At 48.9% G+C, this 13,580-nt stretch overlaps 1 protein-coding gene across 1 annotated transcript in view; it reads right to left on the reverse strand.

Moving 5' to 3' along the window:
• SNX30 (sorting nexin family member 30) overlaps positions 1-3,972 on the reverse strand; it is an 89,006-nt gene extending 85,034 nt beyond the window's left edge. The window contains exon 1 of the mRNA XM_024562015.3: positions 3,507-3,972. Within this exon, the coding sequence (XP_024417783.3) occupies positions 3,507-3,662 (156 nt within the window). The 5' untranslated portion in view covers positions 3,663-3,972. The remainder of the gene's footprint in view (positions 1-3,506) is intronic.
• Between the last annotated feature and the right edge of the window lie 9,608 nt (positions 3,973-13,580).

A 13,580-nucleotide genomic window follows, 5' to 3' on the forward strand; every position in this document is an offset into this window, starting at 1 on the left:
TGGTTGATTCATCTCAAGTTCCTAGAACAGTGCATGACTCTTAGCAGGCCCTCAAGTATTTGCTGAGTGAACAATAAAATGACACTAGCCTCCCAGGAACAGAACTTGGTTCTGAGAAGCAGTGGAGGGAGAGGACACTGACCCCTACCTCCTGAGCCTGACAAGAGTGGTGAACAGGAGGAAAAGACACCTCCTTTTCAAAGACTTCAGGCGAGGCAGTGGCCTAGGGGGCAGGAAGTAGGTGGAAGAGTTCAGTAAAGAGGTTGAGGATGTGGGTAGGGTGTTAACCTCAGTGAGAGGGCTGGATGTTAAGTTTTGGGAGGCACACAGGAGTTGGAAGCTGAGTCAGGGGAGAAGCAGCCCAGAGAAGTTTGCAGACGAAAAGTGAAAAAGAGAGATGGGCCAGTGGTTTACTTACATTTTAAATATTTTAGTTATTTATTTTGAGAGAGGGGGGAAGGGAAGGAGAAAGAGAGGGAAAGAAACATAACATCGACCAAGAATGGGAGTCAAACCCGTGGGCTTTCAGTTTGCAGGCTGGTGCTCAATGCACTGAGCCACATCAACCAGGGTAGCTTGCTTCTATTTTAGGTGGAGATGAAGGATGTAGTGATGGGCCTGGTGAATTTAGCTAGTGTCAAAAGAATTAGTCCTAGCAACCATTGGTAGATAGAAAGGATTCCTCCATCACTCCATGGTTTGAATGATTTTAGATTTTCTGGGTGGAAAGGCCATCACCCACAGGAGGTCTTTCCCTCCTTCCCAGCACCCAGAGGTCATTCAGAAGTGTCTGCCGGACCCAGGCCCACAGAAGGCAATTCCCCTCACATAATATAACAACCCTGCTCTCTAAACAACCTATCAAATCTTCACTCTCCACGCCCAGAACTGACTCTGAAGCAGGCACCCAGGATCACAACCCTAATATCCAAAACAGCAACAGAACAGGCTTCTTTTTAAAGACAGACCAGAGCACTCACTGTTCCTACCTGCCCTCCGCACTGCCGAGGCAAGGAACAGCAGGGCAAAGGGAAGCCTTCCTTCCACTGGTGCTGATTCACCTCTGTTGCCTTCTCTCTACAGAAATTTCTCCAGTTATGAAACATATGTGCATGCCAAGATTCAAGGAAAATGTTACTCCTAGTCAGAGAAAGAAATTATATTGTTTAGCCTCTAAGGAAAAGTGGCTTACCATAAATCAGGCCCTTGGGAGTGATGTCATTTTGATGTTCCTTACAGCTATAGGAGACTTATTAAATATTCAATAATTAATAACGAGGTCTTCAAGACTGTCTCTCTCACAGAAGTGTCTCTGTAAAGGCAGGCAGCAGGAACTAGAGTTGGGTCTCACTTCCTGCCCATCAACAAGATGCTGGTGGTCCAGGGCATTTGAACTCCCAGTTCTTACAAGTAAAATGCCCACACTTCTGAGTCAGGTGTCGTCCTGACTCAGAAGTATGCATCCTTATGAAGAGTGGCTCATTAAGCAAACATTTAGAATAGCCACCTGTAGTAGGCAGCCCCCAAGACGGCCCTGGGGATCTCTAACAGTGTTGTAGATCAGTCCTGTGACGTTAAGTGACACTACACATAATAAAATCATGTTAACTACATAAACAAGAATTAAGCTCCCACAGTATCTCATCGATGTTATAACAAAATGATGTTATTTGAGGACTTGTTGATAAACTCATACCTTCTTCCCACATTGCACTGGCATTAGTCTCTGTGACCACAGAATATGGTAGAGGCCTATCACTTCCAAGTGGTAGATTACAAAAGACTGTGGCTTGCATCTTGGGATCTCTCGCTTTCTGGGATCACTTGCTCTGGAGGAAACCAGTTACCATGGCAAGGAGCCTGATGGAGAGGAACTATGACCTGCCAATTGCCAAGTGAGTGAGCCTGGAGGCCCACCTCCTCCAGTCCAGACTGCAGATGGTGGAAACCGTCGTCAACCCTAGTCAACAGCCACTTCGTGAGAGACCCGAGTCACAGCTCCCCAGCTAAACAGCTCCCAGATTTTTGACCCTCAGGTGCTGTTTTCAGATGCTAAATTTTGGGGTAATTTGTTACACAGCAATAGATCATTCATTCACTATCCCACACAGACCTGAGATGGACATCAAAAGATTTAACCTCAGTTCCTAATCAACATACATGCGGGATAATTTCTCTTTCCATAAAAGAGCAACAAATTATTTTCGGATATTTCAACAATGACTTATTGAGTGTCCAATATGGGTAAGGTATTTGCAAGAGACATAAGCCTTCGTATAGTATATAATCTATAAAATAAAGAAACACAATCACAAAGAGCCCCCCCAACACACACACACCTCAAGCCGCTCAAACCACTGGTTTATTAGCTTTTTAAGTCTTCTTGCTCCTAATGCTTGAACCCCTATTCCCCACTTTGCTTTTACAAACCCTCTCAAGAAGGCACATCAAGAACCCCTTCCTAGCTATTTTGACTACAGGCACAGTCATTTTTATTGTACTACATACCCTCCCATCTAAGGGGGGAAGAAAGTTAGGTCCCCTAATTTCACTTAGTGTTAGGACAAGAAGGAATTCATATTCCACTGGGAGGAGAAAATACCGATCACAAGTGTTGAGAACAATTCTGATTTCTGCAGTTAGTGACAAGCGTCAACAGCAGCGCTAATACAATCACAGCTCAAGTCCTGGTCACAGCTGAAATGGCGACGAGGGAGGGGGACACGGCCGCTTCCCCCTCACTGGACTCTGCTGTCTCTCAAAGCAGCAGGAGGCTTGTGCTGCTCTAAGAAAATCAGGAGCCTCGCTCTGCACAAAGAAGGTCAAAGGGCGAGTTTCTTTCCATCAACCACAAAACCAGCGGCTGCCAAACCTGAACAGTGTGGGAGGCCGTCAGAGGTGAAGGAAGTCCCAGACAGAAAACCGCAGCCGAGCCTCCTCCCGCCACCGGCTGGGGTCTGGGTCAGGTGACTTTTCGGGGCACACAACAAAACAAACCTAGACAAAGGTCCCTCTCCACATGACCGACGGGGGAGGAAGACGACTGGCAGTAAGACCGAGGCTGCCCAGCCCGACTTCAGAAAACCATTAACTCTTCCTTCTTGGCAGCCCCAGCAAACTGGAGGAGCTACAAGTTACTCTGCAGCCCAGCCTTCAGGGATGCACCTGGAGGAACTTGGGACCACCTCCCAGGACACAGGCGCCGCGCGCTGCACTCATGCCTCCGGCCCCAGCCCGCAGGCAGGACCCCTCCCCGCCAGCTGTCACCGGCGCTGGAGACCCAAGCCCCGCAAGCCCGTCCCTTTTGGCCGCTACCCCTGCGGCCGCGACCCCACGGGGGCGACAGAGAGGAAACGCCTCTTCCAAAGTCTCTGGGGGCGAGGGCGCGCCCGCCCCCGGGAAGGGGCGCCAGGGTGGGCGCGGCCCGGTGCCCAAGGGAGCTCGGGATCCATTATCTCTTTGGGGAGAGGAATGAACCTCCCAGTCCCCAGCCGAGCGCGCCCCACCTTGTCGGCGAAGCTGCGGGCCGTGAGCAGGTCCGGGCTGGGCGTGCTGTCGCCGCCCACGGCCTCCTCGCTGCTGGAGCCGGCCAGCGGGTGCGGCATGTCGCGCAGGGAGTGGGGCCCCGTGGACGGCAGGGCCTTGGGGAGCCCGCCCGACATGGCGTGCACCGCCCGGGACGCGCCGCCGCCGCTTCCTACCGCTGCCCGCCGCGGCGGGCTCCCCAGCGCCCCGGCCGAGGCCCCGCTCCGCTGCAGCTCTGTGGGAGGCCCTGCACCCGCCGGGCTGGGAGCCGCCGCCGCCGCCCGCGGGCTAGTGTCTGCCCGCGCCGGGCCGGGCTGGGCTGGGCCGGGCCGCTCTGCGCCGCGCGCCCCCGCTCCGCGCCCGAGCCCGCCGCGGTCCGCTCGCACCTTGGCCGCGGGCGGCCAGCCAGCACCGCCACCCCGCCCGGCCTCGCGCGGCCCCGCCCCCGCGGCGCCTGGGCCGCCCGGGGAGGCGGAGGGAGACGCGGGAGATGGGGGGCGGGAGGGGGGCCGGGGAGGCGGGCGGCTGTGTCCCCGCCCGCCGCCCCGCAGGAAGTGCGCCCTGAGCCCTCGGCGGCCGTCCTCCGAGTGTCCAACCCCGCCGCGCAGAGACCAGCCCGCGGAGACTGCGCGCTGTCCGCCGAGCGAGTGTTTAACGGAACCCAGCGGTGGAAAGAGACGTTGGAGGATCCTGTTGTTCCATTCCGCCCGCGTTTACGGAGGCGCCCACGGGCGGCCACGCTTGGGTCTGGGGGCTTTGGAACACGCATGTGGTGGTTGAGATCGTCCGGCCTTTAAAATAACCCGAAATAGAGGGATTTGAGGCATGTTGTAAGAATGGCATAAAATGCTATTACGAGGTTCAAAGGAAATAGAGAACAACAAGGCAGGGAGACTGCGTGCGATTTCTTCCACTGCGCGCTGAGATCCCCGTGCCATCTTGGCTTCTGCAGCGACGCCGGTTTCTGTTCGGTGACACCGCAGGAGAGTGGGTGGGCGGCAGTAAATAGAGGGAGGGAGTGCTGCAAACGATACGTGACTTTCAAACTCACGCCTTGACTGAACTGCCTTTTGAAAGAACCGTAAGGTTTAAGCTCTTTTTTCATGCTTTTGTGCTTCCTTCCCGGGCCTTTGGCCTAGCTGGATTCTCGGCATTATTTGCTGGCAGAGTGGAGATAGTTAAGGCATTAATTGCTTCAGCTCTTTGGGGGTGGAAGTTCACTTCCTTATCCCACCTTACTTGTCTCTGCAACTTTTGTTCTTAGGGCCCTGTCAGTAGAGGTTATCAATCCAGGCAAGAACAGATTGATACGAACAAAGTAACAGGTGGGGTGGCTTATTGTGAGGGAGCACGTTTTCCCTATCTGTTCCCAAGCTCTATCGGATCGCCCCGTTTCACCAGACAAATCCTGAAGTTGGGATTCACTGTGGTCTACAGCCCACTTTCCTCTAGAAACAAGGGATGCTTCAGCAGGAGGAGAATACAGAGTTGAGGCTGACCCAAAATCTGAGTCAGAGGCTCAGAGGCTCGGCAAACTTTGGAGATCTTCCTTATTTTCCCTGGTGTAATTCATCGGGCCTCAGTCCTCAATCACCTTTTACCTCCCCCACATAGGTCTGCCTTGTGGGGAGACTAGGACTCAGAGGACACAGGGAACAATTTTAAATGTCGAATCTCCCTCACAGAAATGCCCGTGTCTGGTTCTCTTGGAGGTGGGTAAAATTAACATCTATATTCAACAGCTGTTTAACAACTACTGAGACCCTATTCACCATTCTTCTGATTGGCTTTAAAATAAAGAGCATGAATATAACTAGAAATGGGTTTTCTACAGATGTATAGCATAGGTGTTTCTTATCGAACGGCATTATGTATTTTAACAACCAGGCTCCCTGAACTTGACAGATCTTATTAAGGCTCGGCACAGCTTTCCCTTCGGGACACCAGGGAAGAGTGAAAAGTGAGCCACCTTTGAGTTCCTCCTCAGTCACCACAAGTGGGTGACCACGAGCAAGTTGCCTAACCTTAATGAACCTGTTTTCTAACCTAAAAGGAAGGAGCACAGGGGGCAGGTGAAAGTACTTACCGAAGGCGGTGGTTGTGAGGATGAAGTAGCATATTCTCTAACATTCCTAGAAAAATGCTGGCATGGAGTAGATGCCCCTAAATGTCAATCCCCTTCCTCTCCCTCCCTCACAGGTTTTCTCTACTATTTTTTTCTTTTCTTTTTTAAAATTTATTTTTAGAGAGAGGGGAAGGGAGGGAGAAAGAGAGGGAGAGAAACATCAATGTGTGGGTCGCCTCTTGCGCGCCCCCCATCGGGGACCCGGCCTGCAACCCAGGCATGTGCACTGACTGGGAATCAAACTGGTGACCCCTCGGTTTGCAGGCTGGTGCTCAATCCACTGAGCCACACCAGCCAGGGCTCTACCATTCTTATTAAATGAGCATCGTACAGTTTTCTCAGTGAAACAAGCTACACTCCAATTTTTTCAGCGTGGGTCAGAGTACCCTATTTCTATGCTCCCACCAAAACCCCAAAAACAAAACAAAAAGAAAAAAATACCCAGAGTTCCTGAAAGGCCATATGAAACAGTTTATTTATTTATTTTCCAATTTCCACTGGTTGGTCAGTGGCATGTGGCCACAATGACCCAGAGGGTAGTCATCAAAACTAAAGAAAGTGAACTTCTGTGGAAAACATTTTGCTACAAAGTTTCCACCATTCAATTTTAGCCCAGGACTGCCTATTCATACTCACCATTTCCTGTTGTATTTCAGCGTTCCTTGTGGTGAAAACTGTCACTGAAATAACTCTTTAAGTGTCCCAGAGTATGTGACTGTGCTTTTACTAAAAGTTTTCAAAGCAACATGGTGATAAGGTGGAAACGTGAAGTTTTTATATCAGGACAGAAGTTTCTAGCGTTTGCTGGAATTTGTGGAGGGAAGTGTGGATTTCCTGGGCTGAGCTCTGAGGAAGAACACCCTAGATAACATGTGCATGGGGGCCTGGGGGACAGACCACACAACCCAAGAACAGAACACCGGGCCTTCCCCATCCACAGGGAATCTTAGGCCTTCACGCTGGCGCCTTCCAGAAGATGGGGCCCTGGGCCCCAGAATTCCACGTTTGCTAGAGTCCTGTAAGCCTCACTAGCAAGTCTGTGAGGACTTCACATGAGCACCCAGACCTCAGGAACAAAGCAGTCACAGCGGAGCCTTCTCTCTTTGTCTCCCCTGGTACAGCATGTGCTTAGGCTGCATTCATGTTTGTGTTAGCTGCTCACCCTCTTCTGGTTTTGAATACAATCATAGCTTTATTCTATATGGCGTCGCAAACCCTGCCTCAGAATAACACCAGCCCTTCTAAAGTGGCTGGCTGAGGAGGACAAAGGAGGTTTTCAAAGAGCATCCAGAGTGACATGGAGAAAGCCACAGAGGGCTGTCTCAAGCAAGAGGGGCAACTGAGAAGGCACCATCGCCAACAGAGGCAAAATTGTGTGGACAATTTAATTTAGCCAACAATGTCCCAGGAAAAAGCAAACGCCAGCAGGTCCACTTGAGGCCAGGACCTGAAGAGTTTTGCAAACAGGAAATTGGACCTTGCCCCAGAACCAGCAGAGATGCTTGTGGGTAAATGATAGGACCCTTTCCCTTTCCGTATCAGAGTGCCGGGCCCCCAAAGCATGGAGACCCTCTGCAGCGGGCAATGCAGCGCAGGTGGTGGACAGGTGCCCAAGTACCACCTGGGAGTGAGTTCAAACGCAGATTTCTAAGAGATGCTGATTCTGGGGTGGGGACTGGAATCTAAGTGTTTTAACGACCTCCCACCTGACGCTCATACTTTGACACACACTGCCTTGAGAGCTCCACCCTTTTCTCTAAACCAGAAACTGACATTCCAAACCTCCTTTTGTAAATAGTATTTTAAGTGCTTGCTTTGGAGAAATTTCCTGTTTGCTGAAAAGTGCTCAAAACACCAATTTCTCGTACAAAATGCTATTGCAGGGTCCTTTACCCATAGGCTTTTACGGTTACTGTTATGAGGATCTACCAGGTGCTGCAAGTGTGGAAGGGCTCACATGGCCTCGATCATCTGTTGACAGATTCATCGGTGGTGCTGGCTGTGAAGTGCCTCACAATGAATATTTCTCAGAGCTCCAGACCTTCTTTAGGCTGGTCATGCAGGTTCCTAGGGACGGGACCTCATCTGGCCATAGAAGTGCAATTCACCGCCATCACAAGGGACACCTGCTACCTGGCTCTCTTCACAGGCACCTCTGGAGTGGGTAGGTGTGTATGTGTTCTTCGTGGTGGCTGCCCATTACAGACGTGGGGCTGGAGAAGACACTGAGCTGACAGGTACTGGGAGCCCTGGCACTAAGTCTATTAACAGAGGAGTTTGGATGGGATGGAAAAACCTATTTACGGACTGTGTGCTCCGTGGCAGTGTTCCGGTCTATCTAGAAGAGGAACATTTGGACATCATGTGACCCAGCAGTTTCGCTCCCAGACCACAACAGAAATGCATGTGTATATTCATCAAAAGATGGATTCAAGAATCTCCTCATCAGCACTCTTTACCTAAGGTTACATAAAAAGGCATCTGGTGTGTGACCCTAACTTCATAAACGAGGAAGCTGAGGCCCAGAGATGTTCAGTAATTTGCTCAGGGCTGACCAGCTAGTGCTATAGCTAGGGTATCCTTCCATTTGGATGTATAGTGGCTCCCACGTGGGCTTGGGGAATACTAGTTAAGTAAAGGAGTGGGGGGAGAGAGATTGATTGATCGATGAGCAACTATTGTTTGCTTGCCAGTCATTTGTCCTTTTTCACTGTTTTCTTCTCTCCTCCCTCACCTCCCTACTAGTGCAGATTCGTGAGGCCCGGATGCCTGGAGCTGCTACAGCCACCTTGTGGCCAAGAGTGGAGGCATCTTGGCCACAAGATACCCGAGGATGGCTGAGGGGGTGAGAACCTGTGTTTTGATGGCATCACTGAGCCCCTGCACCTAACTCCAGACTTCTTCAGTAAACAAGAAACACCCATTTGGCCTCAGGCAATCTAATCAGTATCCCTGAAACATGCAGCTGAACTCATCCTTAGAAATTTAGAAAACAAGAGATAAAGCAAGTGGGCAGAAGAGAATCTAAGAAGAGAGATTCCCTGTCTGGGTAGCAAGGTTTCTCAGCAGCAGAACCATTCCTCTGTCACGTGTATTCTCCAAAGAGGAAACTGATTCATGGAATGGGGCAAGAAAGTCTTAGATACTACAGTGGCCTGCGGCCCTCCAAAGCTACCCGACAAAATCTTATGTCTTATTTTTTAATGTTTCTCATTAGGGAAAACTTAAAGCTAATCAACTTTTTCCCAATAGAAACAGTGATAAGAAAAAAAAAAGTTGAGAAACTGCTCTCTAAAGATGCAAGAAAAGCTCTAGGACAGAAGAGGAAGAGAGTTCCTGCCTTCCCAGAGGCCCTGAATGCCACCAGCTCTTCCCAGATCCTTGTCCCAGCTTCCGCCACTGCCACTGTGTGGCTCCAGCCAAGCCTGCTCTGCCCAGCCCCTCCTGTGGGTTGTAACCCCGGTGACAAACGACGGCGTGGGCCCACAGACTCATCCCATCTCACAGAAGCAGTGAGGCTGCAGCCCCCGCCTTGTCCTTCTGTGTAACCTGTGGGCAGTGTAGCCAAAGGGTGCCAGGGCCACAGCAAGAAAATTAGACTCAGTGCCCAGATTATAGATCCAGGCGAGATGACTTGCTGAAGGCATGGCTTTCCCCACCCCACCCCCAAACCCCGGTTATATGAGGTAATGAATTATGCTGAAACCTCGGGAGTCTCTGATTGGCAGAGCTGGGGACTTGGTTTTCCACACTGGAGCCTCCTACAATATGGCAGGCAGCACAACCATCACCACCACTCGTGAAGAAAACGGGAAATTCAGGAAGCCGCACTCGCTACGCACCTATTAATCTGATTCTCTCTGCTTGCTAGAGTACTAGCCCTTGAGCTTAGGCCAAGAGACAGAAACTTCCAGAAGTTTTATCTGTTGGAATGTTCATTTTCTATAAAATCAAACCCTGTCTTGATGAGACTTCTTAAACCTGGCCATCCTACACTAGAATGAAGGTGTGTTCAGCTCCAGATTTCTAGTGCCGATGGTGTTTCTCAGCTCCTCCAGATCAGCACCCTTGTGAGGTCGTCAGTCTCATTCAGCTGCTTTTTGTCGTCATTGCAAGGCAGACCTGAATTCTTCCAAGGAAAAGCCACACACCCAGCTCCTCTGCGTGGGATCTTAGGAGATTATTGATGATACAAGTAATTTTTTCCACACTGAAATGAGAGCAGAGTTCTAGGTCCACCTTGACCATGGGATTGCTGGACAGCCTCAGATTAAGGTCTCCTCTGCCAACTTGGGTCCATCCATCCGCCCCAGCACTACCCGGGACCCCCTGGAGTGTTGCTACGTAGGTACACGGCCAATGCCACCTGGGGATCAGGAAAAGGGAGAGGACACCAGAAACTAGATCATGTCACTGCTCCCTTTACAAAGTGGAACATAGGCTACAAAATCATGATTTGATATATTAGTGTAATTACTAATAGAAGAGAATAGTATTTTTTAAAAGCCGCTCTCATCTGGATCGTTCCTGTATTTTTCCTAGACTAGAGATATTGCTGCTGAAGGTGTCCCATCACTTGGATAAAAGAAGCTACACACTGTCCACTCCTTCCAAATGACACCCAGGGGGCCTTGGGCCAGTCGGGCAGTGAGAGACAGTGGGAAGAATCTCTCTCACCTGCAGCTTCAGGTGAAGAGATTGTGCAGAGTTGAGTGAGGAGCCACGATAAAAAAAAAAAAAGAACAAAAAAAAAACAGGGAAAAGGCTCTGAATTGGTCACTAAAGCCAGGGGAGGCTGGTCAAAGCAAGTGTCCACGGTAAAGAACAGAGCCAGGGTCCAAGAACCAGAACACCAGGGCCAGAAAAGGAGCCTCCTGGCGATCCTGAGCAGTACCTTACGGTAGGAGGGGGTGGGGGGTTCCACCGTGAATCATTGTGTTTCCGGGCTGGGATGCATAGCGTGGCCAGGACAGCCAGAGCCAGCTGACCTGGAAGGCTTCTCTGAGCTAGTGGGGGGAATTTGGACAGGGGAAATGCCTTCCCCAGATTCCTTTCTGACCCATGCACATGATTTGTTCAAATTAAGCACCAGGTTGTAGAGACACCAACTCTTATTGTCAGAAGGCAGGTGGCTTTCTTGGCCTACATTATGCTCCCCCAGGAAGAACGTGGCCAGCAAAAGTATCTTCCCCTTCCTCTTAATTTGATCTTTTCATTTTCGACTACTTTTAGATTTACAGAAAAATGGTGCAGATAGGACAGAGTCCTCACATACTCCTCCCCAGCGTCTCCTGTTGTTAACATCCTAGATCATCATGATACATTCGTCACAACTAAGGAGCCAGCGCTGGTACATTACTATGAATTAAACTGTATACACTTCATTGGCTTTCACTAGTTTTCCCCTGATGTTCTTTCTCTGTCCCAGAATCTCATCCAGGGCACCTCATTACGTTTTGCAGGCATGCCTCTTCTCCTCTGGTGTGTGGCCCTCTCTCAGACTTTCCTCATTTAGGATGACCTTGACCATTTTGAGAAGGCTTGATCAGGCGATTCACAGCCGCCCCTCAGTCTGGGTGTGTCTGGTGCTCTTCTCAGGGTTGGACCACAGAGGTGAAGGGCCATTCTCATCCCATCGTATCAACCGCACATACTATCAGCATGATCAGCCATCACGCTGGTAGCCTCGCTTACATGGTCCAGGTGGTGTTTGCCAGGTTTCCTCACTGTAGTTACTGCTCCCCCCCCCACCAGCCCCATTTCCCATACTGTAGTCTCTGGAAGCACAATGCTAAGCCCAGTTTGGCTCCTTTCTGACCATTGCTGTTAGGACCCCATTTTCAACGCTATTTGAAAAAAAAGTTACGTGGTCGAGGTAGGTCTCAAGCATCACGTGAGCGCACACTGCTTGCCCTGCAGCAACGGCAGACCACACACGGGGCTGAGCAGGACTCTGCCTTTGGGGGCGCTCCTCGTCCTTGCTCCTGCACTTTGGACCTGGCCCTCAGGGTTTACCACCCCTACCCCGGATCCCAACTCTGTGGAAAGAGAAACTTCCCCCTCATTAAGTATAATAATTTCCTCTTGAGATCTGGTTAAGAAGTGGGAGGGCCTTTGACTAAAGGCTAGGAAAAAATTGAGAATACATTACAGATGATTTGAACATGTAAATGTAAAAATAAAATATTGGCAGAATATTTACATAATCTTAGAGAGAGAGGAGACCTTAACCACACTGGAAACTGGAAACCTAGAAGCTGAAAAGGGAAATATAGAGATACTTGACCATGGGAGAATTAAGGAAATTTGCTATTAAAAATACCACATATCAAAGGACAAATTGTGATGGGGAATTGAGGATGATAGCTAAAGGGCACGGGATTTCTTTTGTCTGTGTTAGACCCTGTATATGTGAAAAAAAATGTTTGATCCATGAAATGTCAACAAAAGCAGACAGATACAATTTTTGTTTATCCTGCTGGCAAACTTTGAGAGACCAATAAATTAGAATCAGGTGAGGATTCACACTTTAAGAGGCCTCAAAGTTAAACAATTTAGGAGCCATTTTCAAGAAGCAGAATCCAACATTTTAAATATAAAAGTTGGTCCAAAGGTGAACACTTATTTAGAATGAGAAAATAAATCACCACAATTATACCTTTTATGAAACTGATAAACATCACAAATATCACAAAACTTTCTAACTGCCCGACACACCTATGTGATACTATTTCTCATAGTTTTTGGAAGCATAGTCTTTAAGAACCTCTTCATTAGACAACAGTTTCATAATACTATTTTCTATAGAGAGAATAGGAAGATAATGAAGTCTTTCTTCTACCATGGTTGATTGAATTTTTTTTATTATTGATAGTTTAGAAAAGTTTCTTTCAGCTTCAAGTCCAATCTGGCATGTTGGGAGGCATAAAATATGCGGCCTGCCACAAAACATATCTGCTGTCTGTCCAAATGCTACAGATTTTTAGCCTATAAACCCAGAAATTCTTATTCTGTTTTGAGTTAAGTTCCACCAAAAAGAAAAAAACCATTTTGGGGGAGTTTATAATTGTATGTACTGCTTTATCCAGGATAGTCTTAATAGGAGAGAACTTTTGGTTTTGGCTACTAATCAGTGAGAATGGAGTCACTAGCTTATAATTCAGTAACTCTGATGATGGGAAGAACTGTCTACAGACAAGCTTCTGGCTTCACACATTTCAAACTTTGTTTCTCCTCTAGATCCCTACACAACTGGTGGCCGGTGTCGTAAGACAAGTTCCCTTCACGACGTGACCTCTGTTCCTGTGTCTGAGTATACATGGAAGCTATTTCTACATTAGGATGTCTAGCAATAACCCCACTAGGCATAGAAGCCACAGTGAACCTGCTGCATACATCCCACTAAAGTGAAATGGATACATCCCAACTCAACTTTCAAAAATGCCTGCGACCACTCCAAGGCCGTCCGACCCAAGGGGAAGTGTGAACAGCAGGCAATTCAGAGTGGAAGGGCACAGTTGTCTTAACCGGTTGCAGATAAGATAAACTTACTTTTTCAAATATTGCAAAAATAATGACCCTTGTGATTACATTGCTAAGACTTCTCTCCAGGCCTTGGGAGCGGGGCTGGGGGATTGGGAGGGTAGGAATAGATGTTCAGGTAAAGGTCGTTGAAATATAAGCTTCATCGGCTTCACATGAAATCTGCCTCCACATCACCGCTAGTGAGGGTACAGGGAACAGGGTGCTTTCAAAGTGTCAGCACAAAGTTGTGGTGCTTTCAAAATAAAATCACTGGTGCCAAAGGGTATAGGTGCAGAGATGTTTGTTGCAGTATTGTTTGTAGAGGCAAAGAGAGTGGAAACAACCTACACATGCATCACTAGGGAAAAGGTTGAACAAATACAGTACATACACACTATTTTATGCA

This window comes from Desmodus rotundus, chromosome 1 (assembly GCF_022682495.2).
Source record: "Desmodus rotundus isolate HL8 chromosome 1, HLdesRot8A.1, whole genome shotgun sequence".
In the NCBI taxonomy this organism is placed as follows: Eukaryota; Metazoa; Chordata; class Mammalia; order Chiroptera; family Phyllostomidae; genus Desmodus; species Desmodus rotundus.